A 26,650-nucleotide genomic window follows, 5' to 3' on the forward strand; every position below is an offset into this window, starting at 1 on the left:
ATTGTATACAATGGATAGCATGAAAGGAAGCCATCCATTGTTTACATTTGTCATGTGATCTGCTGTGATTGGTCACAGCGATCACATGGCACTGGCAGCCTGCCAGTGCAGTGATCAGTAGTCGGTTGTGTCCGGTGGACACAGCTGGTGACAGATCATGCTGCTGCAAGGCCCTCGACCACGCAAGATGCACATTCTGGGAGAACATCATATAAACAACAGCTTTCCTGCCCGGCCGTCCTTTTTACTATAGGCCAGGCAGGAAGATGTTAAAGATAGCTACAGAAAATATGAGTTCGGTTTTGGGCACCATTTCTTAAAAAGGATATCGGGGAACTGGAGAAAGTGCAGAGAAGGGCAACCGAACTGATAAGAGGCATGGAGGAGTTCAGCTATGAGAAAAGATTACAGGAACTGAATTTATTCTCTCTTGAGAAGAGGAGATTAAGGGGGGATATGATCAACGTGCATAAATACATAAGGGGTCCATATAGGGAACTTGGTGTTAAGTTGTTCACTTTAAGGTCAACACAGAGGACAAGGGGGCACTCTTTACGTTCAGAGGAAAACAGATTTTGTCTCCAAATACGGAAAGGTTTCTTCACCGTAAGAGCTTGATGTGGAATAGACTCCCTCCAGAGGTGGTTCTGGCTAGCTCACTAGATTGCTTTAAAAAAGGCCTGGATTCTTTCCTAGGTGTACATAATATAAATGGGTACTATATTTTTTTTTAGGTAAAGTTGATCCAGGGAATATCCGATTGCCTCTCGGGGGATCAGGAAGGAATTTTTTCCCCTGCTGTAGCAAATTGGATCATGCTTTGCTGGGGATTTTTTTTTAGCCTTCCTCTGTATCAACAGCTAGTATAGGATTGAGTATATGGGATTGTATGGTTGGGTTTTCAATACTGTTTTTTTTTTGTTTAACCGGATGGACTTGTGTCTTTTTTCAACCTGACTAACTATGTAACTATGTAATTATGAGTGACTTTGTTTCAAATTAACTACCAGTACCCTCTACAAATCTACAAATATGTATGTAAAAGTCCCGTTATCTTTAAAATACCAATACACACGCATGTTATCCCCTGCACGTGCAAGGCTGCAAACGGATTATTTATACACACTTCCTGAAGACATAGTTAGCCCAAGCTGCAAAACAGGTTGACGCTGCATGTAGTTATTACATAAATATGCATTTTTTAATATAAAAGTCGAATCAACTCCTTTTTTCATATACCGTGTTACTTATGAGAGGAATTCTACTGTTCTTTTATGAAGAGCATTTTCCTCCCCAATATAGAAAAGTTCTAGAATATGATTCTATATAGTCGTCTTCATTCTGAGGTTATGTGGTCAAGTCTGGAAACACCACAATATTCCTAGATTATCCTGCAGGCACTGCATCTCTTTTCATGAAGTTTCTATGATTTTTTATATTTTAACAGTTAAATTGTATGTAGGAGAATTTGCTTCATCTCTGTGTATCATCTAAGCTCAGTCACTTCACTGGGTATATGTAAGGGTTTACAACCATTTTAAAGCATAAATATCCTAAAGTGATTGTAAAGTTAAAGTTTTAAAGTTTAAAGTTTTAAAATAAAAAATAAGAAAAATGTTTTACTTACCTGCTCTATGCAGTTGGTTTTGCACAAAGCAGCCCAGATCCTCCTCTTCTTGGGTGCCTCTTTGGTGCTCCTGGCCCCTCCCTCCTGTTGAGTGCCCCCACAACAAGCAGCTTGCTATGGGGACACCCGAGCCGAGCTACAGCTCCCTGTGTCCATTCATACCATGGAGCTGTGGCCTGCCCCACCCCCTTTCTCTCCTCATTGGCTGACTGACTTTTGATCGACAGCAGCGGGAACCAATGGTGCTGCGCTGCTGTCTCAGCCAATTAGGAGGGAAGTCCTGGGCAGCCGAGACACTCCTGCAACAATGCAGGATCTGGATGGACCTCAGGCAAGTATTAAGAGGACTTAGGGGGCTGCTGCACACAGAATGCTTTTTATCTTCATACATAGAATGCATGAAGATAAAAACCTTTTGCTTTTACAATCACTTTTAAAGCCTATTTCCAAGAAAAACAAAAATCTTCTCTTGCAGTGGGGCTGCCTCCAAGCTGCAAGAGTTAAATGTCTTTTCTCTCTAGGGAACCGGAATAAGGATCATTTACTTACCAAATCTCTGCTCCCAGCAGTGCTCTCCTATTCTCCCTATGCTCCTGCGCTGGACTGTCTCTTGGCACCCTCACATCCAATGCTGGGCTACAGGCATGGTCAGAGGACCTGTAACTGCTGTAGCATAGAGGAAAAAAATCTTTGGGGACTGATCTAGAAGGAACCTGCAGGACTGGAGGATCAGGTAAGAAAAAGTGATTGTTCCAGTCCCCTAGACCTAAATGAGCATTTAACCCTTGCAGTGTGGGGCAGCAAGGAGTCTATCTTAACCACTTTAACTCCGCTCACTGTGCCTCTACTGCGGCACAGTGGCTCGTTATCGTCCAGCGACGTAGACCTACGTCGCTGGACTCCTCCCCCTGTAGGCGGCGCTCGCGCGCCGCCGGAGGCGCGCTCCCGCTGTTTTCATTCACAGCGGGAGTCGGGCCAGGGGAGGAGCGGCGGCGACAGCCGCCGCTCTTCACCGATCGTCGGGGAATCTAGTTTGGAGATCCGCCCGCCTGTGTAATCAGAGCGGGCGGATCTCCTAAGTGACAGGGAGTGACAGATCGGAGTGTTCAGCATAGCTGAACATCCGATCTGACCCTGACTCAGTCACCTCCCCCCCCCCCACATGTCAGTAAGCACCAGGCATACATTAATCCCTCTCCAATAAAATTAACCCCTTCCCTGCCAGTGTCATTTTTTCAGTAACAGTGCATATTTATAGCACTGATTACTGTAGTAATGTCACTGGTACCCCCAAAAGTGTCAAAAATGTCAGTCAAGGGTCCAATCTGTCCGCCGCAATGTAGCAGTCCCGCAAAAAAAAAAAAAAAAAAAAAAAATCGCAGATCGCCGCCATTACTCGTTAAAAAAAAAAAAAAACACCAAAAATGACAGAAATTTTTCCCTTAGTTAGTAAACGCAATAACATTTGCTTTTTTTTACCAAACATAGGTAGCAGAAAACAAATTGGCCAAAAATTTAAAAAAAATTTGATTTTTACATTTTTTTGGGGGGGAATTTCATATAAAAAAAATGTTAAAAATATTGTTATTTTTTCAAAATAAACGCTATTTTTTTGTTTATAGCGCAAAAATTTTAAATCGCACAGATGATCAAATACCACCAAAAGAAAGCTCTGTTTGTGGGAAAAAAAGGACGTAAATTTCGCTTGGGTATGGCATCGCACAACCGCGCAATTGTCAGTTAAAGTAGCACAGCGCCGAATCGCAAAAAGTGGCCTGGACGTAAGACAGCAAAATCCTCCTGTGGTAAAGTGGTTAAAAAGTTATTTAGGTATGAACGGGATTTTTTTCATGCCTGTTTAGAAAAAGAGGCCACCTGGCCAAAAGACTTTTAAGCAGCTACTACTGGGATACACAAAGGGGATCTGGCAAGAGTGTGGACAGGTGTGTTTAAGACTTTGGAGGCATGCTAAAGGTGAGGAGGTGGTCAGTCAAAAGAAACACAGATATTCTTTAAGTCACAAAAGATTGGTGGTTAATTGGACTCAGTTAATGCTTTACTTGCTTTTAAACAGACATAGATTGTGTGTAATTCACATAGGTCAAAAAACAATTAGATAAAAGGAAAGAAAGTAAGTATAACTGAAAAGAAAATATGTTACAGACAAATAATATGAAAAAAGTAAAATTGGGTTTAAATCAGACACTTGCAAACAAGGTACAACAAAGTGACAATTGTTCTGACTTGTATGAAGATCCATTGCTATAGAGTGCCCTCAGAGCGTCCAAACTATAGATACCTGAATTATGCAAATGTTGACTTCTAAACTCAATGAAGAAGGCCGTCTCCACTCTATCCTAATAGTTATTGGATTCTAACGTTTTCCACTGTGGGGTGAGCGGAGGGCATTTATAAATTCTGACACTCTGAGGTCTGGAAGCATTATGCCTCTGCAAGCTTTTTTTTTACTTTTTAAATTGCTTTGTTTGGTACAAACTGTTTGCCAAATGTAACTTAGAAAGTGACTTAAAGTGTAGGAAATAGGGTTATTTGCACTTAGCAAAAAAGCATTTTCTCTGCATTAATTGGAGGACACAGCTCTGCTCTAGATTCTCAACTACTGGGTATCCTGCCACATTCCAGAGTAGGACAGTAGGTACAACTGAAAAAAAAAAAGGCAGCCCACAGGCAATCTCTGCTGGTAGCTAACCCCCCAGGACATACACACTATGGAACAAATCAGAAGACTTATTACATTACCATAAAGAATTCTCTTTTAGCTTCTCATCAATGTCTGCGAGGATCTGCCGACACTCCAAATGTCCTGGAAACATATCCAATGCAGAATCCAACAAGGAAAAGCTTAGTTGATCTTCACCAGCAGATTCCATGCTGTCATCTGCAATAATAAAAGCAAATTAACCAATAAAATACATTCTAATAAGGGATCTTGCTACATCAACAAAAGGTTATCAGGATTGACTGGCAATTATCACATAACAGTATAGCTCCACTTTACAAAAAATGACTTATTTGAATTTTAGTTTCTACCTCACCCCACTATCCACTCTATGACCTTCTTCTGATCGGTACATACTTCATTCAATGTAATTATTTTAAAGTAACCCAGATCTGTATACTATATAAAATCAAACAGTATTTAGCCATTAGGTAAGTAAACATAATAAATGTGAAAAAAGGTATAGTGTGCTCAACACAATCATAAATATTAAACATATGACATCTGGGATGACCCAAATATTATGGTGATCATCATACAGTGTGAAAAAACATATGTGAAAATCATATAATTTATAACAATCGTGAAAAAATATATATAAAGTCCTCCAATTGATCCAGATAATCTCAAATAGGCAAAGATCAAGCTTCCATCAATAGTGGATCTTCAATCTTGCTAATCTTAAGCCTCGTACACACGCACCGATTGTTGGCCGACCGATCGGCCGTCTTTTGTCCAGTGTTGTTGTGTTGGTTGAAATGTGCTCTAGACTGCACACGAATTTTCTCGGCCAACAACAACCAACTTCAGAAGTGATGTCATGTTCTGGTTTACTTTTCGTGTGTTTTTTCTTGCTCATCTGATTTTTGTCTGCCGAAATCTGTACTGACTGAAGAACAATCGGCCGTTCTGGTGACGGCCAACAAAAATTTTATAGCATGCACACCAGATTTTTTTCGGCCGAAAAGTCGCAGTCGGTTGTCGGAAGCATCATACTAACAAGCCGACAATCGGCCAATTGGACGTTGGCCGAAAATCCACGGCCAACAATCGTGGCGTGTGTACGAGGCTTTAGACCGATATGTGAGGGTGAAATAGAAGAAATAGCCTCTTACCAGATAACGCTAAACAGTGAGCCTTATTGGTGAATAGGCACTTTCCACACGTGAACAAATAAACTCAAGTGAGGTGACACTTCAGTGGTAGTGCAAACTTCTTACCAGAAGTATGTAGAGGGTAGGCATAAACCACGGTTTATATGGATGTACATACTTCTGGTAAGAAGTTTGCACTACCACCGAGGTGTCACCTCACTTGAATTCAATTGTTCACGTGTGGAAAGTGCCTATTCACCAATAAGGCTCACTGTTTAGTGTTATCTGGTAAGAGGCTATTTCTTCTATTTCACCCTCACATATCGGTCTAAGATTAGCAAGATTGAAGATCCACTATTGACGGAAGCTTGATCTTTGGCCATTTGAGATTATCTGGATCAATTGGAGGACTTTATATACATTTTTTCACAATTGTTATAAATTATATGTTTTTGCATAAAGAATTTTCACATATGGTTTTTCACACTGTATGAAGATCACCATAATATTTGGGTCACCCCACATGTCATATGTTTAATATTTATGATTGTGTTGAGCACACTATACCTTTTCACATTTATTTTCCCCATTTCAGTGCTGCCGCATAATTGTATGGTTAGCGCACCCTATTTTCTTTCACAAGTAAACATAATAACATCTACCCAAAAGGGAGTTATCCATTTATTAAATATGCCTTTATATAAGTGGAATGTATCATGAACTCCACTAGCAGTGTCGCTAACTGCCCAGTATTCTGTTATAGTGAGCTACAACCCTAGGGAGTACAAGTACCATGTCCTAGAATTATCCTGCATTCATATTCTAGTGGCAAGCACAGTGTAAAAATAGCAACATTTTCAGCACAAAGCTACAAATTGCTGTGTCAAGTAAACATTTTAAGCACATAACTCTGATTACATCATGCCGGCTGTGTATTCCTCTCAACACTCTCCTCTAGCAGGAAAAAAAATAAAAAATTTGTAAACATGACAGCTTAGTTTGCATATATGTATTACTCTTAGACATCTATGTCATTTTTTCAGTTAACTTGTCAAAACAATTTATTTGCTTCCCTCAGATTTGCATGATCTAGTTAGCCTATGAAAATCAAACTGCGTTCATTCCGTTTGGCAAATCATCACTTCAAATAGCCAATAATAGTACTTCCAGAATCACAACTAGATTAGCTGTGTGACTGGGATATGAAGCAGTTAGAAAAGCACTGCATAAACAAATGGAGTAGTAAAATACACACTAGATAGATTTAATTGTGGTGTAAAATATTTATTTTTATTTTATTATTTGGTGGGCTCTGATAAGAGCCTACCAGCCCCCACTACTTACCTCCACAAACAATAAAAGTCAATACTACTACCTGAAAATAAATATGCTCAGACATCTTGTTCCCAAACTTAATAATGGGTATGTAGACCTAATAATTAAATATAGTCAGAAGTACAGACATCTCCAAATAGCTGATCAATCCAGAAAATACTGTGTATACTGTATATAAATTATTTATACACACACACATATATATATATATATATATATATATATATATATATATATATATATATATATATATATATATATATATATACACACACACTTTTTTTTTTATTAGAGCGCACACCTGTGATGTATAGTACTTCTGAAGAAGTTGATAGAAAGTTCAACTAAACACATAAAGATTTTTGGCTCATTTAAACTCCATTGTGTGATGTCTTACCTGTTGAGACTATGATAACACAACGTACATGGTGGGACTTGAGAAAGGAGGTGTGACTGTATTAGGCATTTTTATAATTTTTTTTTTCATGATTCTTCATATATTAAAATTAGGATTTTTTGATAAACTGCCTATGTACCAGCCGGATATATATATATATATATATATATATCCCCCTCCCATTATAGATCCCCCTTGGAGCAGGCCAGGGTCCCCCTCCCATTATAGATTCCCCTTAGAGCAGGCCAGAGTCCCCCTCCATTATAGATTCTCCTTAGAGCAGGCCAGTGTCCCCCTCCCATTATAGATTCCCCTTAGAGCAGGCCAGTGTCCCCCTCCCATTATAGATTCCCCTTAGAGCAGGCCAGAGTCCCCCTCCATTATAGATTCTCCTTAGAGCAGGCCAGTGTCCCCCTCCCATTATAGATTCCCTTTAGAGCAGGCCAGTGTCCGCCTCCCATTATAGAGCCCCCTTAGAGCAGGCCAGGGTCCCCCTCCCAATATAGATCCCCCTTAGAGTAGGGCAGGCCAGGGCAGGTCCCTCCCCCCATTGAATAGATCCGACTCCCTTAGTGAGTGACTTGACTTCAAGACAGTTCTTACTTCTCCTACCTTAGGTTGTCTGGAATCCTCCAGCCTCTCTGTCCACAGCCCCCAGTCCAGTCCCCCCTGCTGAAAGAAAAATATATTCCTACCTCCATCCAGTTCTCCGGCGCTGGGCGGCCGCGCTGCACAGTGCCCAGAGACAGTCTAGTAGTCTTAACTCTAGTAACTCACAGTCCCTCCCCCAGCCAGGGCCCAGAGAGATCACTCCGCAGGCAGGGGTCTATCCTCTCTCGCCACCACCACTTCACTTGAGAGCCGAGCGGGAGGCAGGACTCGGGCCGAGCCGAGGGAGGGCAGAGGCGGCGAGGCTCTGCCCCTGAGCCATCGCATCGGGTCGGGGATTGGTCGTGACTTGTGAGTCTCAGAGACAGTGCGACTCGAGTAAAAAAAGGCAGCGGCGGTGTGGGTTTGGAATGGAATGATTAGTAACATTTTTATAATTGTAACGAGTAACAATGCAGCACAAAAAATATCAGAGTAAAAGTATTAAACTCATCGAATATATGTACTGAAGTAAAAGTGGAATTAGGAGAAAAAAATTATACTCTAGTAAAGTACAGATACCGCCTTTTAGTACTTAAGTACAGTAGTGAAGTAGTTCTACTTCGTTACTATACATCTCTGATACACACACTATACTACCAAAAGTATTGGGACGCCTGCCTTTCTGCCTTTACACGCACATGAACTTTAATGGCATCCCAGTCTTAGTCCATAGGGTTCAATATTGAGTTGGCCCACCCTTTGCAGCTATAACAGCTTCAACTCTTCTGGGAAGGCTGTCCACAAAGTTTAGGAGTGTGTCTATGGGAATGTTTGACCATTCTTCCAGAAGTGCATTTGTGAGGTCAGGCACTGATGTTGGAGAGAAGGTCTGCTCCACTTCAAACTCGCTCATCCATGTCTTTATGGACCTTGCTTTGTGCACTGGTGTGCAGTCATGTTGGAATAGGAAGGGGCCATTCCCAAACAGCTGACACCTTGAGAATTCCCTTCACTGGAACTAACAAAAAAGGGGGAAATTTGGGACTTTGAATGAAACGCAGGGGGGGATTGCCATGTGTCTCCATCCCTAATATGCAGAAAAATAATTGAGGGCTTGGGACTTTGAATGAGAGGCAGGGCAAAGCTGGCAGGGATATACGTTAACATTTATTGGTGTACAAATTGGAAGAGACATAATTTGTTACAGAATAAAATAACTCAGTAGACATAAGAGCTGGTAAATGGTGTCCAAGTCCAGGTTAATAAAAACCAACATATAAGACCACCCAAAATCCCACAGTTACAAACAGCTCGGGTTGTATATGGCGTTGGAGGTAAGGCTGAAACGCAGGTATCCCCACTGGGAGCTGAGGGAGCACAGGTCAGGCAGGTGTGACGGAGCATGGCACCAACAGGTGGGGTAAGTGTAAGAGGTAATGAGATCAGAAAAGTCTTTGCTATTGCAGCATACAAGAGTATCTGTCAAAAAATAAATAAATAAATAAATATATTATATATATTATAATGAATCGAATATGATATTGCTGCTTGCATGTTAAGAGAATAGGTGAAAAAAGTGATGAAACCAGATGTAGATGAAAAAAGTAAGTGGAGTGAGTGAAAAAACGCAGACAAAGACCAGACATTGGAAGAGATGTGACCAAGAGTATGGTGAGTGATGATAGATGAGTGAGTGGAAAACTAAAGAGGATAACCCAGGTGGTTAAATTACCAAAAGAATTGCTGGAGAAAGCAAAAAGGACAAGGAAAATTGAGCCAGAATAGCCATGATGTAGGTGAAAGAGATGGAAAAGAAACAAAGGTGTGAATGAAAGATAAGAGGTTGTCAGTTAGGAAAGGTGCCAAAAAACAAACCTCCATATCCCAACGTGTGCGTGCCATGGCCTCCAAAAAAAACGCCAAACATGGTGCTCCCAGTGCACGCTAGTGTGCTGGGAAGATCTCCAGATTGGCGGTGAACACAGGAGGTGAAACCGCCCGGTGGGATGCCAGAAACACACTGAGAATGGAACACACAGCCAGCACAGATGAGCCACTAATGACAGCACGTGCAGGAGTGGTGCGTGGCGCTGATGCGCAGTGGTAACGCCCACCCACTATCCCGAGTCGGGTGAGCAATGGGAGGGAGGGCCCAGTGCGCATCGCAGCTCCCGGGACCGGAAAACATGTTTATATGTTGTTTTTTATTAACCTGGACATGGACACCACTTACCAGCTCTTATGTTTACCGAGTTATTTTATTCTGTAACATATTATGTCTCTACCAATTTGTACACCAATAAATGTTAATGTATATCCCTGCCAGCTTTGTCCTGCCTCTCATTCAAAGTCCCAAACCCTCTTTCATTTCACTGGAACTAAGGGGCCAACCCCTGAAAAACAACCCCACACCATAAACCCCACCTCCACCAAATGATTTGGACCAGTGCAAATATTGGTCCATAAAGACATGGATAAGCGAGTTTGGGGTAGAGGAACTTGACTGGCCTGCCCAGAAACCTGGCTGGCCTGCAGGCAGGCTTTGCTCCCGGCAAAGCCAGAAGACCATGCAGGAAAGGATCACCAGGTATGTCACTCAAAAGCAGACTTGTATAAAGTACTCAAAATTTCTACTTGAGTAAAAGTACAAGTGCTCGATCAAAAAGTGACTTGAGTAGAAGTGGAAGTGCTCGCAGAAAAAGTTACTTAAGTAGAAGTACTAAAGTATTCAACATTTTTTTTACTTAAGTATTGCAAGTAGTTTTTTCAAAAAAATTGCTACTTAAGTACTAAAAGTAAAAAGTACCAGTAGTTTTGAAAAAAAAATTCTACTCAAGTACTGAAAGTAGAAGTACAAGTACTGTGTTATGTAGTTATTAAAGAAAGAAGTCAAAAGTTTGAACATCATATTGTTTTTTATTATTTCAAATGATTTATTCAAATGATTAACCTGTGTTTGTTAGTAGTTTCTTGATGCACTTTAAGCGCTGTAGCACCATTTGTTTGTTTCATATTTTCTTTTTATTGGAAAGATTTGGTATAGCAGCTTTTATTATACATAGCCTTTATTTTCGTATGCGCTGATTTACAAATTACATTATACACATTTTTTTGAACTTCATGAAACCTGCCATCTACTGTTCTGGCAGTGGTAATTTTTTTAAAAGTAACGAGTAACTATGCAGCACAAAAAAAAATACTTGAGTAGAAGTATCGAAATCATCGAAAAAATGTAGTGAAGTAAAAGTAGAAGTAGGAGAAAAAAATTCTACTCTAGGAAAGTAGAGATACCGCATTTCGGTACTTAAGTACAGTACTTAAGTAGTTCTACTTCGTTACTATACATCTCTGCTCAAAAGTAAGCAATACAAAGGATACTTTATATACAATACATTGTACTAAAAACACATATCAGGAATATTAAATGTTGGCGTAATATTCTCTTTGATTGCCCTGTAACCTATTTTTAATAAAATAATTTTAGTGTTTTTCTGGCGGTCTGATTATGTAAGTATTTTTGAAAGCGGTACATTGTTTTGCCAGGAAAACTGTTGTTTTATATTTTAGGCCTGTAATTCTTAGGAAGAACTCACTTAAATCTGTCCAAACAAGAGTCTAGTAGACATCCCCGGTATGATAAAGTTTGAAACACAAAATCATAAACTATACTATAATAATAATACATTTTATTCAAATGTCATCTTTGGTCACTGGTTCCCATTTTCTGCATCTTGAAAACTTCTGATACGTAGCCAATTGTTGCTCTTTGTACCGGTTTGTCTCGGTAACTATTTTTTCAATAACCTCATCAGTCAGAAATAATTGTAGGTATGCCAAGGGGTTGTCATGGTCAACGTCAACTTTCATATCAGGTGCTCCAGTGAATGGGAATTTTTGGGGTGCTGCCTGATCCGTACTGCAGTCAATAGAGCATCAAATTCTCATATCGCTGAGCTCAGTCGCAGATTTGTCGCTGTTGTCACTTTTAGTACCTGATGATGAATTTTCCCACTAATCAGTATCGCTCAGTTCTTCAAATAATTCCGATTCATTGTCGCTGTTTTCCAGTTCATCTAAAAGTGCTTTTGAGCTAAAACAACACTTTTTGGATGCCATAGACGTTTTCAATTCTCCAGGCAAAAAGAATTGCAAAAGTACAGGCAGGGCACTGGAAAAGTTACTAGGTGAAAAGCTGAGGTAAAATGGCTTAATACAGTGGTCATCAATTCTGGTCCTAAGGACCCACTAACAGGCCAGATTTGCAAAAAAACTGAAATACATCACAGGTGATATAATTTGCTGCTCAGTGATTGCAGTACTCTAGTCTGCATCTCCCCAAGGTAATACTTAAAATCTGGCCTGTTAGTGGGTCCTGAGGACTGGAATTGAGAACCACTGGCTTAATACAAAAGTGTAATCCTAACAGATTATTTTATTTATTTTTTTAATTTACCGCCGGTTCCACCTCCCTGCATTGCAGCGCTCGCAGGGAAGGGAACCGGAAGACAGGTGACGGCATCGGCCAGATCACACAGCGGGAGGATGGCTGGAGGACTGTGGGGGGGAGTACGGCGGGGGATCATAGCGGAAGGCAAGTGTGACTGTGGGGTAATCCCGAGTGTGGCTTGGGGTTACCGGTTTTGGCACTGTATTTTAACCCCAAGCCACACTCGGGAATACCGCCAGGGAGTTTAAACATCCTCTGAGCTCCCCAACTTCTCCTCTCTCTCTCCTTTCCATTTGTTTGGAATGAGCGGTGGACATTAGTTGTGGTCATTTATACCGTTCTATGTACATTACAAATCCCATGTCTCTAATCCATCTCGGAAGCAAGGTGGCTACATTCCTACATACAATGGGACAATGACGAACAGAACAGACATAGCCACCCTCTAACAGAAAATCACATAACAGCAAAAAAAAAAAAAAAAAAAGAAAGAAAAATGAAAGCTGTAAGCAATAGAAAGAACTTTTTTTGAGTTAGTGTCCTTTCATACAGGTGTCCTCAATTCAATCATTAACCTCTTTTTATTGATTTTTCAAATAGTACACACTTTCCACAACCATTACATTCTAGACATAACCTACATTTAACACATCCGACATACCTAAATTATAATATAGAAAAAAAAAAAAAAGGGGGGGGGGGGAGGGGAGGGGACCTCCTGGCGGGGCGTTATTAAAAAGAGAAAAGTTTTACTAAAACATCTTTCAGTTTGATCTTTTACTCCTTAACGTATTACGTATACGTTAAGTTCAATCATGCTAAGAAAAAACTATGGTTAGACCTACCAGTAACAGTATTTCCAAGACTCTTCTAGAACAGCTACTTGAGAAATCATTGGCCTTCAACAGCAAGCGCATACCAGAAAGATTAAAAATCTCCTCCCTTCCCCTCATTCTCAGTTGTTGTAAGGAATGAACTTCCACCAAAGTACACTAGGGATTTTTACGTAAAAATGCAACAATTTCTAACGTCATCACTTTAAACCAAAAACAACGGGGTAGAAATATGGATGCTGTCCTGGAAGGTTCTCAGATATACCATTACTGGTAAGTGTAACCATGGTTTTTCCAACTAATTTTCCACGACAGCTACTTAAGAGGATAAACAAGTAAACATAATTTTGGGGGGGACTAATGCCTGCAACACCTTTCTTCCAAAGGACAAGTCCTGGCTGGACAACATTTCCAAATGGAAGCACTTCCCATAGGCATGGCTTGAGGATCATATCGCAGTATAAGAGAATTCTTCCCATGCTCCTGTTGCAGCCGGCAACCTCGAGAAGGGAACTCTAATTCTAACAGGTAGTAAGCAACCAGAAAGAATGAATGCTGAAATAATAGTATCTCTAATCCTTAAAGCCATGGTACTCTAATAGGCACTGAACCCTTGATGGGACCACTACATAAGACTAGAAGTTTCATAGATCTTTGTTACAATAACTTTTAGAAAACCTGAAAGGGCTACCACCTTGTGGGTACTGGAAATCAAACCCTTTTTAATTTCGGGAGTTAATCCAGAACTGCTGGAATTAAATATGAATGTATGTCAATTCATTTTTGCCTAAAATCAAAATTTCTTCCAAACTTTAGTATATCGTTTCCTGGTGTTAAATTTATGACTAAGGAGAAAGGTATAATGCCCCTTTCCGAGCATCCTATTTTCTGAGAACCAGCTCCTTTTTGGGCCTATGGGGCTCAAATTACTTCTTTTTGGTCTTGGATGATCTTCCTGATCACTAGGGGTATAGCAAAGATATTGTGGATACACATACCCCAACCTGAACCCCCCTTAAAAGGCATAATAAATCTACCTACCTGCGTTTACCCCTCTAAGATGTACAATGACAACGCAGATTCATTATATCATTTGTTGGTCTGTACAGACAGTCTATAGTAGAATACATCTTCACAATCTAGTGTCAGATGTTTCGGTTTCTTTGAAATCAAATGTAGACAGCATGGCACTGCATAGGTTGAAGCATGATCTCTGGCTGTAGGCTAAAGACTGACACCTCCTGTGAGAAACTACAAATCCCACAATCCCGGGGACTTCCAGTCTAGTGCTGGTGCAGGTGAAAACTGATCTAGATGAGATTAGATTTGGTGCAGATGAAAGCACCATCTTGCTGGGAGAGATGTTTGTTTCATAAAACATTTGTGATGCACACAGAGAAATGGCAAGGCATGCATGATCCGAAAGAAATGGCTTGTCGCTCTGGTGAAATAGAGACAGGGTAGGCAGATCCATGGATGGACATAGTGGAATCAATTAGTCATGACGCTGAAAACTACAGCCATCATATGTGAATTCACCATTACAAGGTGAGGCAAACAAGCTAAAACGGAAAATGTACAATCCAAGGCCATTAGTTTAATAAAGCATACTGTAGCGCAAACCCTCGACTATTCCTGCTGATTTGTCCCAGGTTCTCTTCCGATTCGGGTATACAGGCAGCCAGGCCAGGGGCGTATCATGAAATCAGTGGGCTTGTGTGCAAGATCAAAAGTGGGCACTAGACATCAAATAGAATAAAAATGCGGCAAGCGCAGCAAGCTGTGACGGAAGGTGGGCGTATTTTAAATTGCACTAAATAATGGGCATGACTTAAAGGGGTGTGGTTAGAGTCAGAGATTACTTACATAGTGCACAATTTGGTAATGTTAAATAGGGAGTGCACAATTTGGTAATGTTAAATAGGGAATGTACAGTGCAGAGAATATAGCGGTGGGTGGTATGTGCAGGAGAAGGGTGTGGAGTGTATAGTGGTGGGTGGTATGTGTCGGAGAGGAGTGCAGAGTGCATGGCAGTGGGTAGTATGTGCAGAGAAAGGAGTGTGAAATGTGTGGCGGTGGGTAGTATGTGCAGGAGAAGAGTGAGGAGTGTGTGGCAGTGGGTGGTATGTGCAGGAGAGGAGTGCGGATTGTATGGCAGTGGGAAGTATGTGCAGAAGAAGGGTGTCGATATGTATAGTGATGGGTGGTATGTGCAGGAGAGTTGTGCGGAGCATATGGCGGTGGTGAGTATGTGCAGGGAGAGGAGTGTATGGTGATAGTTAGTATGTGGAGGGAGAGGAGTGTGGAGTGTATGGCGGTGGGTAATATGTGCAGGAGAAAAGTGCGGAGTGTATGGCGGTGGGAAGTATGTGCAGGAGAGGAGTGCGAAGTGTATGGCGGCGGGTAGTATGTAGGATAGGAGTGGGGAGTGTACTATGTGCAGGAGAGGATTGCGGAATGTTTCGTTGAGGGTAGTATGTACAGGGAGAGGAGTGTCCCAATCCTGGCACTCGAAGGCAGCTGCCACTAGCCCTGTACATACAGTATGTGCCCATACTGTGTGTATGTGTGTATGTATGTACAGTATCTTACAAGTGTAAATTTGCTGTCCCCTCAAAATAACTTAACACACAGCTATTATTGTCTAAACCCCTGGCAACAAAAGCGAGTACACCCCTAAGTGAAAATGTCCAAATTGGGCCCAATTAGCCATTTACCCTCCCTGGTGTCATGTGACTCGTTAGTGTTACAAGGTCTCAGGTGTGAATAGGGAGCAGGTGTGTTAAATTTGGTGTTATCGCTCTCACTCTCTTGGAGACTGGGCCGCAGGGCAGTATTTCAACATAATGAACCCAAAACACACCTTAAAGACAACCACTGCCTTGCTAAAGAAGCTGAGGATAAAAGTGATGGACTGGCCAAGCATGTCTCCAAACCTAAACTCTAATGAGCATCTTTAAACAGAAGGTGGAGGAGTGCCAGGTCTCTAACATCCACCAGCTCCGTGATGTCGTCATGAAGGAGTGGAAGAGGACTCCATTGGCAACCTATGAAGCTCTGGTGAACTCTATGCCCAGGAGGGTTAAGGCAGTGTTGGAAAAGATTGACACTTTGGGCCCAATTTGGACATTTTCCATTAGGGGTGTACTCACTTTTGTTGCCAGCAGTTTAGACATTAATGGCTGTGTGTTGAGTTATTTTGAGGGGACAGAAAATGTACACTGGTATACAAGCTGTACATTCACTACTTTACATAGCAGCAAAGTGTCATTTCTTTACTGTTGTCACATGAAAAGATAGAATAAAATATTTATAAAAATGTGAGGAGTGTACTCACTTTTGTGAGATACTGTATGTATGTATGGGCATATGTGTGCATGCCTATATTTGAAGGAGTACATGATTGTGTGAATGTCTGTGTATGTATATTTGATCCCCCATAAAGGTGTGATGTGTCCAGGTGTGTGCAGATTCCAGGAGCAAGTCCGGGCACATGGAAAATTAGTTTTGTGCGGCTGAGTGATGGTCATGTGACCCGGTGAAGGTTGTAATGTGTGCAGACAGACAGATCCTCCCCATCATCAGAATCACCAGAGTCCTATCAGCCATAGTGAACTTCACTTAAGAGGATACTTCAACACTCCTTCTAGTAGCACCCCTGAATCACGTTCTTCCACTTCTTATTCTTGATGTCAAAGAATAGAAATGGATAACTGCTCCTCCCAATTTATACCTAACTGTACATACGTTCACTTACTATATGATTGCCCTGCACTTATATTTTACACTTTTTGATTTAAATGGGAGTTTGGTGGACACACTCTGAGAAGGTGTTAGCAGCAGTCCTAGCCTTGGTTTAGTAGGCTAATGACATTATAGATATATTTAGTGGTTGTTTGGGGTCATTATATCCCAAACATTTTATGCCCTCCTCAGCCACCCACTGGGCACTCCCCCAAGGATCGGCTGAGACCACATAAATATTCAGGCCAAGGGTCTGCTTTTTCCTGCCCACTACAATTTAGAACCCACTATAGAAGGCAAGGAGAAGTAGTTGAGCCACTGGGACCCAGAGAAGTCAAAAATAATCATGTACTGCTCCAATGTTTACAAAGGAGCCAAAAAGGCTATTTTCCTGGGCTTCTCTAGCAACCTATTTTAAAGAGGTTGTAAACCCATACATTTTTTATTTTTTTTTAACCTGAAAGAGAAACACATAATGAGCTAGTATGCATCGCATACTAGCTCATTATGAAATACTTACCTTAGAACGAGCCCCCACCGTGCCGCCCGCTTACCTGTATGACGGGTGACATGTCCAGTCGTCCGTCTTCCGGGATCGTGGCATCTGGCCATCTGATTGGCTGGAGCCGCGGGACGTCACTCCCGCGCACGCGCGTGGGAGCCGACGGTCACGGCACGGGGCTCTGAAGGAACGGCACCAGCGGCCGTTTCTTCAGAGCGCATGCGCCAGTGACGTCACTGGCTGCATGTAAGGTAAATATCTTCTAAACGGTACATGTATAGGAGATATTTACAGTACCTATAGGCAAGCCTTATCATAGGTTTATCTATAGGTAAAGTTGCAGAGGAGGGTTTACTTCCTCTTTAAGAGGGTGCTACAATACCCTCATACATAGACATCATTGAAATCCTTATGCAAATGTAAGATTCTAATCCTGGTCTAAACAGCCTAGGTCCCACAGCAGTACATCATCCAACCAGCAGTGTGCATTGACCCAATGCCACCCTGATGTCAGCCTCTTTCAGCAATCAGAGCCCAGAAGAGAATGGCGCTGGAGTGTGGAAATCTGTAAGTGGCTGCAAGTGACTGTAAGTACTGCATACCGGGAAGCGAGTCATCATCCAGCGCCAGAACAGAGCCAATGCCATCTTGGTCCTGCTTGCCCTACCATAAAGGAGATTTGCCCAGAGGTGCACAGACAGAAAAATGTGTGAAGAAACCCCCCAAGGGTTTCCAAACCCCCCAATAATCACCAGCATCACTACCGCATCAGAAGGAACAGGCCATAAAAGCAATGTGCTGCTTTAGACAAATGGCAAGGTCCAGCACATGTCTTCAGGGGAAAAAAACCCTCAGGTATGCAACATGACAAGGAACTAGGCACACTGAGACCTAGTCATCTGAGGGGGGGGGGGCCCGACAACCACAATTATCTGAGACAGGGGAAACAGAAACGCACATGATGAGTGTACTCCTGGATTTTTAATTCTGTTGAAGGCATAGCCAATCATCTCTCAAGTAGCTGTCCTGGAAGATGAGTTGGGAAAACTGATGAATATGGAATCAGGTTACATCAGTTTGCACATCTGTCTTCAGTTAATCAGTTTTTTTTTTTTTTTTTTTTTAGTTGCTGCAGAAACCAATCATAGGTGACAAAAGTATAAACAAAATAACAGACATAAATGTTTACGCATCCATATACTGTACATCTGTTCATATTCAAGAAAGAAGCCTTGTTTCATTAAAAAAAAAAAAAAAATTATAGAAATATAATTCATAGTTAATTCTAAACAGATGTCCTGTACAGGCTTTGAAATCGTCACCTATGGCATATTGAACCCTTTCCTTCCTTTCTGGTCAGCTTTGATCAGTATGATAAGAAGTTATGATCAATCGGATCATAGAGTTCTGTGTTAGAACTATTGCAAAGTGTCCCATGTTTTTTTTTTACTGTTTAATAAAAAAAAAAAAAAAAAAAAAAAAAAAAAAAAAAAAAATCGCTTTTTAACCACTTTACCACCGGAGGATTTTGCTGCCTTACGTCGGGGCCACTTTTTGCAATTCGGCACTGTGCGAATTTAACTGACAATTGCGCGGTCATGCAACGCCGTACCCAAACGAAATTTACGTCCTTTTTTCCCACAAACAGAGCTTTCTTTTGGTGGTATTTGATCACCTATGCGATTTTTACTTTTTGCGCTATAAACAAAAAAATAGCGACAATTTTGAAAAAATAATATTTTTCACATTTTTTTATATGAAACCCCCCCCCCAAAAAATGTAAAAATCAGCATTTTTTATCATTTTAGGCCAATTTGTTTTCTGCTACATATTTTTGGAAAAAAAAAAAAAAAAAAAAATCGCAATAAGCGTATTTTGATTGGTTTGCGCAAAAGTTATTGCATTTACTAAGGGAAAGATTTCTGTCGTTTTTGGGTTTTTTTTTTTTTTAACGAGTAATGGCGGCGATCTGCAATTTTTTTTGCGGGGCTGCGACATTGCAGTGGACAGATCGGACCCTTGACTGACATTTTTGACACTTTTGGGGGTACCAGTGACATTACTACAGTAATCAGTGCTATAAATATGCACTGTTACTGTAAAAATGACACTGGCAGGGAAGAGGTTAATTTTAATTGGTGATCAAGGGGTTAATGTATGCCTGGTGCTTACTAACGTGTGTGGGGGGAGGGGACTGAGTGACACAGGGACAGATCGCAGGTTCAGCTATGCTGAACCCTGCACTCTGACCCTGACTGTCACTTAGGAGATCCGCCCGCTTTGTTTACACAAGCGGGCGGATCTCCACACTCGATTCCCCGACAATCGGGGAAGAGCGTCGGTGATCACTGCCTCTCCTCCCCTGGCCTGACTCCCGCTGTGACTGAATACAGAGGGAGCGAGCCTCCGGCGGAGAGGGGAATGTCTGGCGATGTAGGTCTACGTCGCCAGACGTTATCGAGCCACTTTGCCGCAGTAGAGCTCTAGTGAGCAGCGGTAAAGTGGTTAAGGGCCAGTTCACACCACATGCAGTTCAGTGCATTTTTTTCTGCATCAAAAAACGCATGGAAAGTAGGCTATATGGTTTTCAGTGGCATAGTCCACACTAGTGCTTGCAGTTCAAGTGCGTTCCAGTTCCAGAAAAAAAAAAAAAAAAGTAGAACATGCTGCATTTTTCCTGCACTGGACGATACTGGAACTTTTTAACCGGTTGCCGACCGCCGCAAGTACATATACTGCGGCGGTCAGCCCCGGCCAGGCAAAGTGACGTACCGGTACGTCACTCGCCTGAGAGCCAATAGGGGGCGAGCGCTCCCACCCCGCTCGCTCACTCTGATCGCCGCGCATGTGACCGGCGGACTCGATGTCCACCGGTCAGTCGCGATTGTCGGTTACAGAGGGAAAAAGGCAGGCGGCTAATGTAAACAAAGCCGCCTGTCACTCTCCCTTGTGTAACAGCACAAATCATACAGTTCTGCTATGTAGGACTGTTGATCTCTGCTGTTACACACACAGCCACATCCCTGCACAGTTAGAAGCACGCCCCTAGGGACACACTTAACCCCTCCTTCTCAAAGTTAACCCCTTCCCTACCAGTGTCATTTTTACAGTAACAGTGCATATGTATAGCACTGACTACTGTAGTAATGTCACTGGTACCCCCAAAAGTGTCAAAAATGTCAGTCAAGGGTCTGATCTGTCCGCCGCAATGTCGCAGTCCCGCAAAAAAAAAAAAAAAAAAAGAAAAATGACAAAAATCTTTCCCTTAGTTTGTAAACGCAATAACTTTTGCGCAAACCAATCAAAATACACTTTTTGTGATTTTTTTTTTTACCAAGCATATGTAGCAGAAAACAAATTGGCCTAAAATGTTAAAAAATTTAGATTTTTACATTTTTTTGGGGAATTTCATATAAAAAAATGTGAAAAATATTGTTATTTTTGCAAAATTTACACTCTGTTTTTTGTTTATAGCGCAAAAAGTAAAAATCGCACAGGTGATCAAATACCACCAAAAGAAAGTTCTGTTTGTGGGAAAAAAAGGACGTCAATTTCATTTGGGTACATCGTCGCACAACCGTGCAATTGTCTGTTAAAGTCACGCAGTGCCAAATCGCAAAATACCGCCTGGTCAGGAAATCTTCCGGGGCTTAATTGGTTAAAACACATCAAAAATTCACTAGGACGTACCTTAAGGCACCAAAAACGCTCTGGAACACAAATGTCCTTATTTAAGGGTAAGAAAAGAAGAGGGGGGGAAAAAATGCATTGGACTTCAAAAACGCATCAAAACACGCAGGCAGAAAAGAATCTGGAACACGTCTGGACTGGATTTCTATGGTGTGAACTGGCCCTAAAATAGGCTGTCTGTACCTTATCACTACTGCTACCTGATCATTTATTTAGTGTATTTTTTTTACTGGTGGAGACTCATGATTTTTTGATTCTTTCAGTATACTGCGTTCTAACTGAGACTCGGGATTCTTTGATTCAGTAATGGTCCTTTCACACGGGCTTTCCGCCTGGCGGACTCCATTTTGCTCAGCGGGGATCGATCCGCTCATCCCCGCTGAGCAGGTGGATGACAGGTCCGTCTCCGATTACTTTGCAGAGACGGACCTGTCAGATCCCCGCTCTCCTCTATGGGAGATCGGATGAAAACGGACGGCCCGTCCATTTTTATCCGATCCTCCAGACGGATGGAAAATAGGGCTTCTATCCGTCTGGATTTCACGGACAGGATCGGATCGGATAGCAGCTGGTGTCAGCGGAGATGTCACTGCTGACATTTGTTGCCCCATAGGGGTGGATGGAGCATCCGATCAGGTCCGCCTGCAAAACTGACAGGAGGACCTGATCAAACAAACTTTTTACAAGTCCATTCTGCATTTGGATCACTGTTAGGACAGCAATAGACAGACGTTGATGAGGAGCTGTATTGCCTCACCACCTGGTTTACCTCCGAATTACCAGACAACCACGCTGCAACCATCGGACCTATTCACTTGAAGGGGTTGTGCTTAGGGGGCTGTACCGCCTGTTGTGTGTGACGTGGGTATAATTCCTGCTGCAGCCACAAAGGAAAGCATTGCGCCCACTGTGTGTACATCCCTGGCTGCTGCCTCGGCAACAACAGAGGAACTGTTGAGGCAGTAAAAAAACAGCTCAACCGCAAATGTCAACAAGCCCTTAAGGCCCGTACACATGATCAGAAAATTGTATGAAAAAATACTGCTTTGGAGGCAATGGCACAACAATATGATCGTTAGCTCACGTTAGATTTCAGGAGCCAATCACGACAGTTCATGTGAAATTATCCGATAGAGCAAGCACGAAAATTTTCCTTATACGATACCAGATCGTACGATTTTTATTTATTCAGTAGAGTTGTCATTCAAAAATACACCACAAATACTCTACAACACATGACATCACTTCCAAATTTTTATTCTGTCGTACGAGAATTTTTGTAACTTTAATAACCTCTTCATTTTCGATATGAGATTAGCATGCAAAAAAAGAAAAATGGACGGACGATCATTCATCCAATAATCTCATTATGTGTGCCAGGCATCTACATCCAAGACGGACAGATGAAAAACAAATGGAAACCACATATGAAAGGGCCCTTCGTTTTAGCATCACTAAAACCATCAATTGAACTGTCACCCAAAACAGTTATATTTAAAGCAGAACTAAACCTATTGCTTTAAAGATTTCAAAAAACAGTTACATATAAGCCATCCCGGGAATGTAACTGTCACCTTTCCATGTGAGCTCAACTGAACTGTCAAACCATCAAATGGCTGGAGTCATAACTGATCACATGTGCAGCACCCGAGCAACTGCAGATCAGAGCCTAATGCCTCGTACACACGCATCGATTATTGGCTGGGAATTTTCGGCCAACGTCCGATCGGCCGATTTTCGGCTTGTTAGTATGATGCTTCCGACAACCGACTCCGACTTTTCAGACGAAAAAAATCTGGTGTGCATGCTATAAATTTTTGTTGGCCGTCAACACAACGGCCGATTTTCCGTCAGTCAGTACAGATTTCGGCAGACAAAAATCTGATGAGCAAGACTGGGCATGCTCAGAGAAGAAAAAACACACGGAAAGTAAACCAGCACATGACATCACTTCTGAAGTAGATTTTTGTTGGCCGAGAAAATTCGTGTGCAGTCTAGGCACATTCCAACCAACAAAACACCACTCTGGACAAAAGTCGGACGATCGGTCGGTCGATAATCATTGCGTGTGTACGAGGCATTAGATGGCAGCGTCCATGGCTGTAATGAATAGGGGGGGGGGTCATTCTGCTTTAAGTCTTGGTTCACACTTGTGTGGCATGAAAGTAGCACCACTTTGCTGAACGACTTACGACTTCCCTGCCACTTCAAAAAATCTTCAATGCCACTTTACTGATAAAAAGCATTCCTCTGCCAATTTGAAGGATGAGTGCTTTTTTCTAACCCTTACCTCTCCTCCCTGGTCATCCTTGCTGCCCAAAAACTCCTTCCCAAGCACATTCCAATCCAATTTGTTTGCATTTCATTGTTTTTTTTACACCAGGATTATTTAGCGCACCAGATCATTTTTTCACATCATTTTTGTCCAATCAGTTTTTTGGATTTTTGGTAGCAGCTTTAATTATTTAATCAGCGCACCTTTTTCTATTTACATTCCAATCACACCTGAGCATAGCGGATAGGTGTATTCCGCTCGCTTTTTTTTTGTACAATATTCACGCGTAAATGTGCCTCGCACATAGGGCAACTTTTTCACTTGAATGGGCTGCCCTATGTGCGATAAATGTCCCAAGTAGCTCTAGAACGTTTTCAGTCTTTGAGTGTCATCTGTTTTTTCAGTGCAGATTTTGGCCTGTTTGTAGCATGTTTTGTCGCATCTGCTAACCGTGATTGAGGTGTCATTAACAATTAGGCCGCGTTTCCTAAATGTGCTCGTTTTCTTTGTGCGAGTTGCCGCTAGTTCGAAAATGCTCAGATGTGAATGCACCCTAATAGGTAACGCAAATGTAACACCCCAATCGTGGTTAGTAGACATGTATTTTCCTGTGACAAAACGTGCTACAAACGCACCAAAAATGTTCTTGGGCTACTATGAGTCGTTTGTTCTGTGTAGGTGTAAAAAAACATGTTTCCGTTACGCTCAGGTGTGAGTGGGATGTGCGAGGGAGGACTTTTTAGGAAGCAAGGATGACCTTGGAGGAGAGGCACCTTTCACACTTGTACGACCTAAACGACCACAAGCCGTTGACGTAACTTTGCCATGCGACTTGAAGAAATGCCTGTGCAATCCTAAGGTCTGTGGATTAGGGATCGGCCGATTATCGGCGGACTGATATTCACTTTTACCGATGTATCGGTATCGGCCCCGGAACTGGCCGATATTAGTGTATGTAAAATCCTAGCATCTACTTTATTAGTGTTTTATATAATGTCCAGTGTGTGTTTTTGTAATCTAATAGTGTGAAATACCTTCATGACATCGCCGCTCGGCCCTTCCGTGACCCCCAGCTGTCAGTGGGGGAGGAGAGAAGGACAGCAGAGCGGGGGATTATCTGAGCCCAGAGCATCGCTGTAACAAAGGTATTTCACACTTTTCTAATCTAATACCCGGTGCTTCTGTGTACACTGCAGAGGGGATCGGCTGAAATCCTCCACTGACAGCTATGGGAGGAGAAAACAGCAGAGTGGGAGATTAGCGAGGAGAGCCCGGAGCAGCGATGTAATGAAGGTATTTCCCACTATTCTAATCTACCCTACGCTTCTATGTACACTGCAGAGGGGAGAGGCTGAGATCCTCCTCTGACAGCTATGGGAGGAGAAAACAGCAGAGTGGGAGATTAGCGAGGAGAGCCCGGAGCAGCGATGTAATGAAGGTATTTCCCACTATTCTAATCTACCCTACGCTTCTATGTACACTGCAGAGGGGAGAGGCTGAGATCCTCCTCTGACAGCTATGGGAGGAGAAAACAGCAGAGTGGGAGATTAGCGAGGAGAGCCCGGAGCAGCGATGTAATGAAGGTATTTCCCACTATTCTAATTTACCCTACGCTTCTATGTACACTGCAGAGGGGAGAGGCTGAGATCCTCCTCTGACAGCTATGGGAGGAGAAAACAGCAGAGTGGGAGATTAGCTAAGCCCGGAGCAGCGATGTAATGAAGGTATTTCCCACTATTCTAATCTACCCTACACTTCTATGTACACTGCAGAGGGGAGAGGCTGAGATCCTCCTCTGACAGCTATGGGAGGAGAAAACAGCAGAGTGGGAGATTAGCGAGGAGAGCCCGGAGCAGCGATGTAATGAAGGGATTTCCCACTATTCTATTACAAAAGCACACACTAATAAAGTGGATTCTAGGATTTTAAATGACACTAAACTAGGTTCACACGGGATTCCTGGAAGGCAGGGAAGGAAGGGAAGACAGCACATTACAGCTAAAAGACCTACCCCACATGTTCAGTACTTAGATTTGTGACAAAAATTGTCTTTATTTTTCAAAACTTTAAATGTACAAAATATCGGCCGATACTTAGTGACCAAAATTTCAGTATCGACCCTGAATAAGAAACCCATATCGGTCTATCCCTACTGTGGACCTCAAGTCGAATCAAAATCGGACCAAAGTAGTGCAGGGACTACTTTGAAGTCGCACAGATATGAACAGTACTGATTGGAAATCATGGGGTACGGCTTGTCATACGACTTTGCAGTAGGGTTGCCACCTCATCCCTTTAAACCAGAACACACATAAGGCCCCTTTCACACTGGCTTTCCGATCCGGTCCTCCTGTCAGTTTTTCAGGCGGACCTGATCAGATCCTCCATGCACCCCTATGGAGCAGCGGATGTCAGCAGAGACATGTCATGTCCGCTGACACCGGCTGCTATCCGGACTGATCTGTGAAATCCACACGGATGGAAACCTATTTTCCATCCGTCTGGAGGATCGCATTGGATGAAAAGGACAGACAGTCTGTTTCATCAGATCTCCCATAGAGGAGAGCGGGGCTCTAGCGGATCGATCCCCGCTGAGCAAAACAGAGTCCGCCTGTGTAATTAATATTTGTCCTGGGATTATATGGTGACCCTACTTTGCAGTCCCAAGTCGCACAAGGGTGAAAGAGGCCTGATCCAACCCACAGCTTTCTATCAGAAGGTAATGTATCATCAGCATTACATGATGAGAAGGATGCAGGATAGCTGCAAACTACGAGCAGGCTCAGCACTGTGTCTATGAATGGGTGCCGCCAGCACTACATAACAAGCCTGGACTATGTGTTTACACAACCGTCACCCTCCGCGCCCACACTAGCCTAACGGAGAATTCCTATTGGCCAGATGTGGACGAGCTCTGAAGACACGCCCCCAGCTATTTCCCGCCGATACGTGACGCCTTGGTGACGTCCATGCCCACAGCGAGCTGTAACGGGAATGGGAGACTTGTTACCTGCAGCGCAAAGCCCGTCCCAGTATTCTCCGCCACACGCCGCTGTACGGGATTCTGCTTCAGCGGAACCATATAAACGTCACCTGGTTACCCGGGAACAGCGGGGTTAAGCGTGCACAGGTAGGAACCGAGTTTCTTGTGTATACCAGCTGTCAGATGACGTATTGGTTGCCATGCTGGTGACGTCTTCACGCAGACGACGTTTGTACGTCTGACTGACGAGGGAGTTGTGATTGTCGCGTGTTAGTAAAGCTAGCTTTGTTTTGGATGGATGGTAAGGAACTGTGCAAGAGTCCTGCCATGACAGCCAGCTGTATACTGAGCTCTGTATACAGTTATAACACAGCCAGCTGTATACTGAGCTC

At 42.5% G+C, this 26,650-nt stretch overlaps 1 protein-coding gene across 1 annotated transcript in view; it reads right to left on the reverse strand.

The window, feature by feature from the left end:
- The window catches only part of KIAA0825, a 735,478-nt gene extending 709,033 nt beyond the window's left edge, over positions 1-26,445 (reverse strand). The window contains exons 1-2 of the mRNA XM_082247736.1: positions 26,286-26,445; positions 4,388-4,526 (exon numbers count right to left, since the gene is read on the reverse strand). Coding sequence (XP_082103862.1) covers positions 4,388-4,518 — 131 coding nt within the window. The 5' untranslated portion in view covers positions 4,519-4,526; positions 26,286-26,445. The remainder of the gene's footprint in view (positions 1-4,387; positions 4,527-26,285) is intronic.
- Between the last annotated feature and the right edge of the window lie 205 nt (positions 26,446-26,650).

Source organism: Pelophylax lessonae, assembly GCF_965119305.1.
Source record: "Pelophylax lessonae genome assembly, chromosome: 1".
NCBI classification, from domain to species: Eukaryota; Metazoa; Chordata; class Amphibia; order Anura; family Ranidae; genus Pelophylax; species Pelophylax lessonae.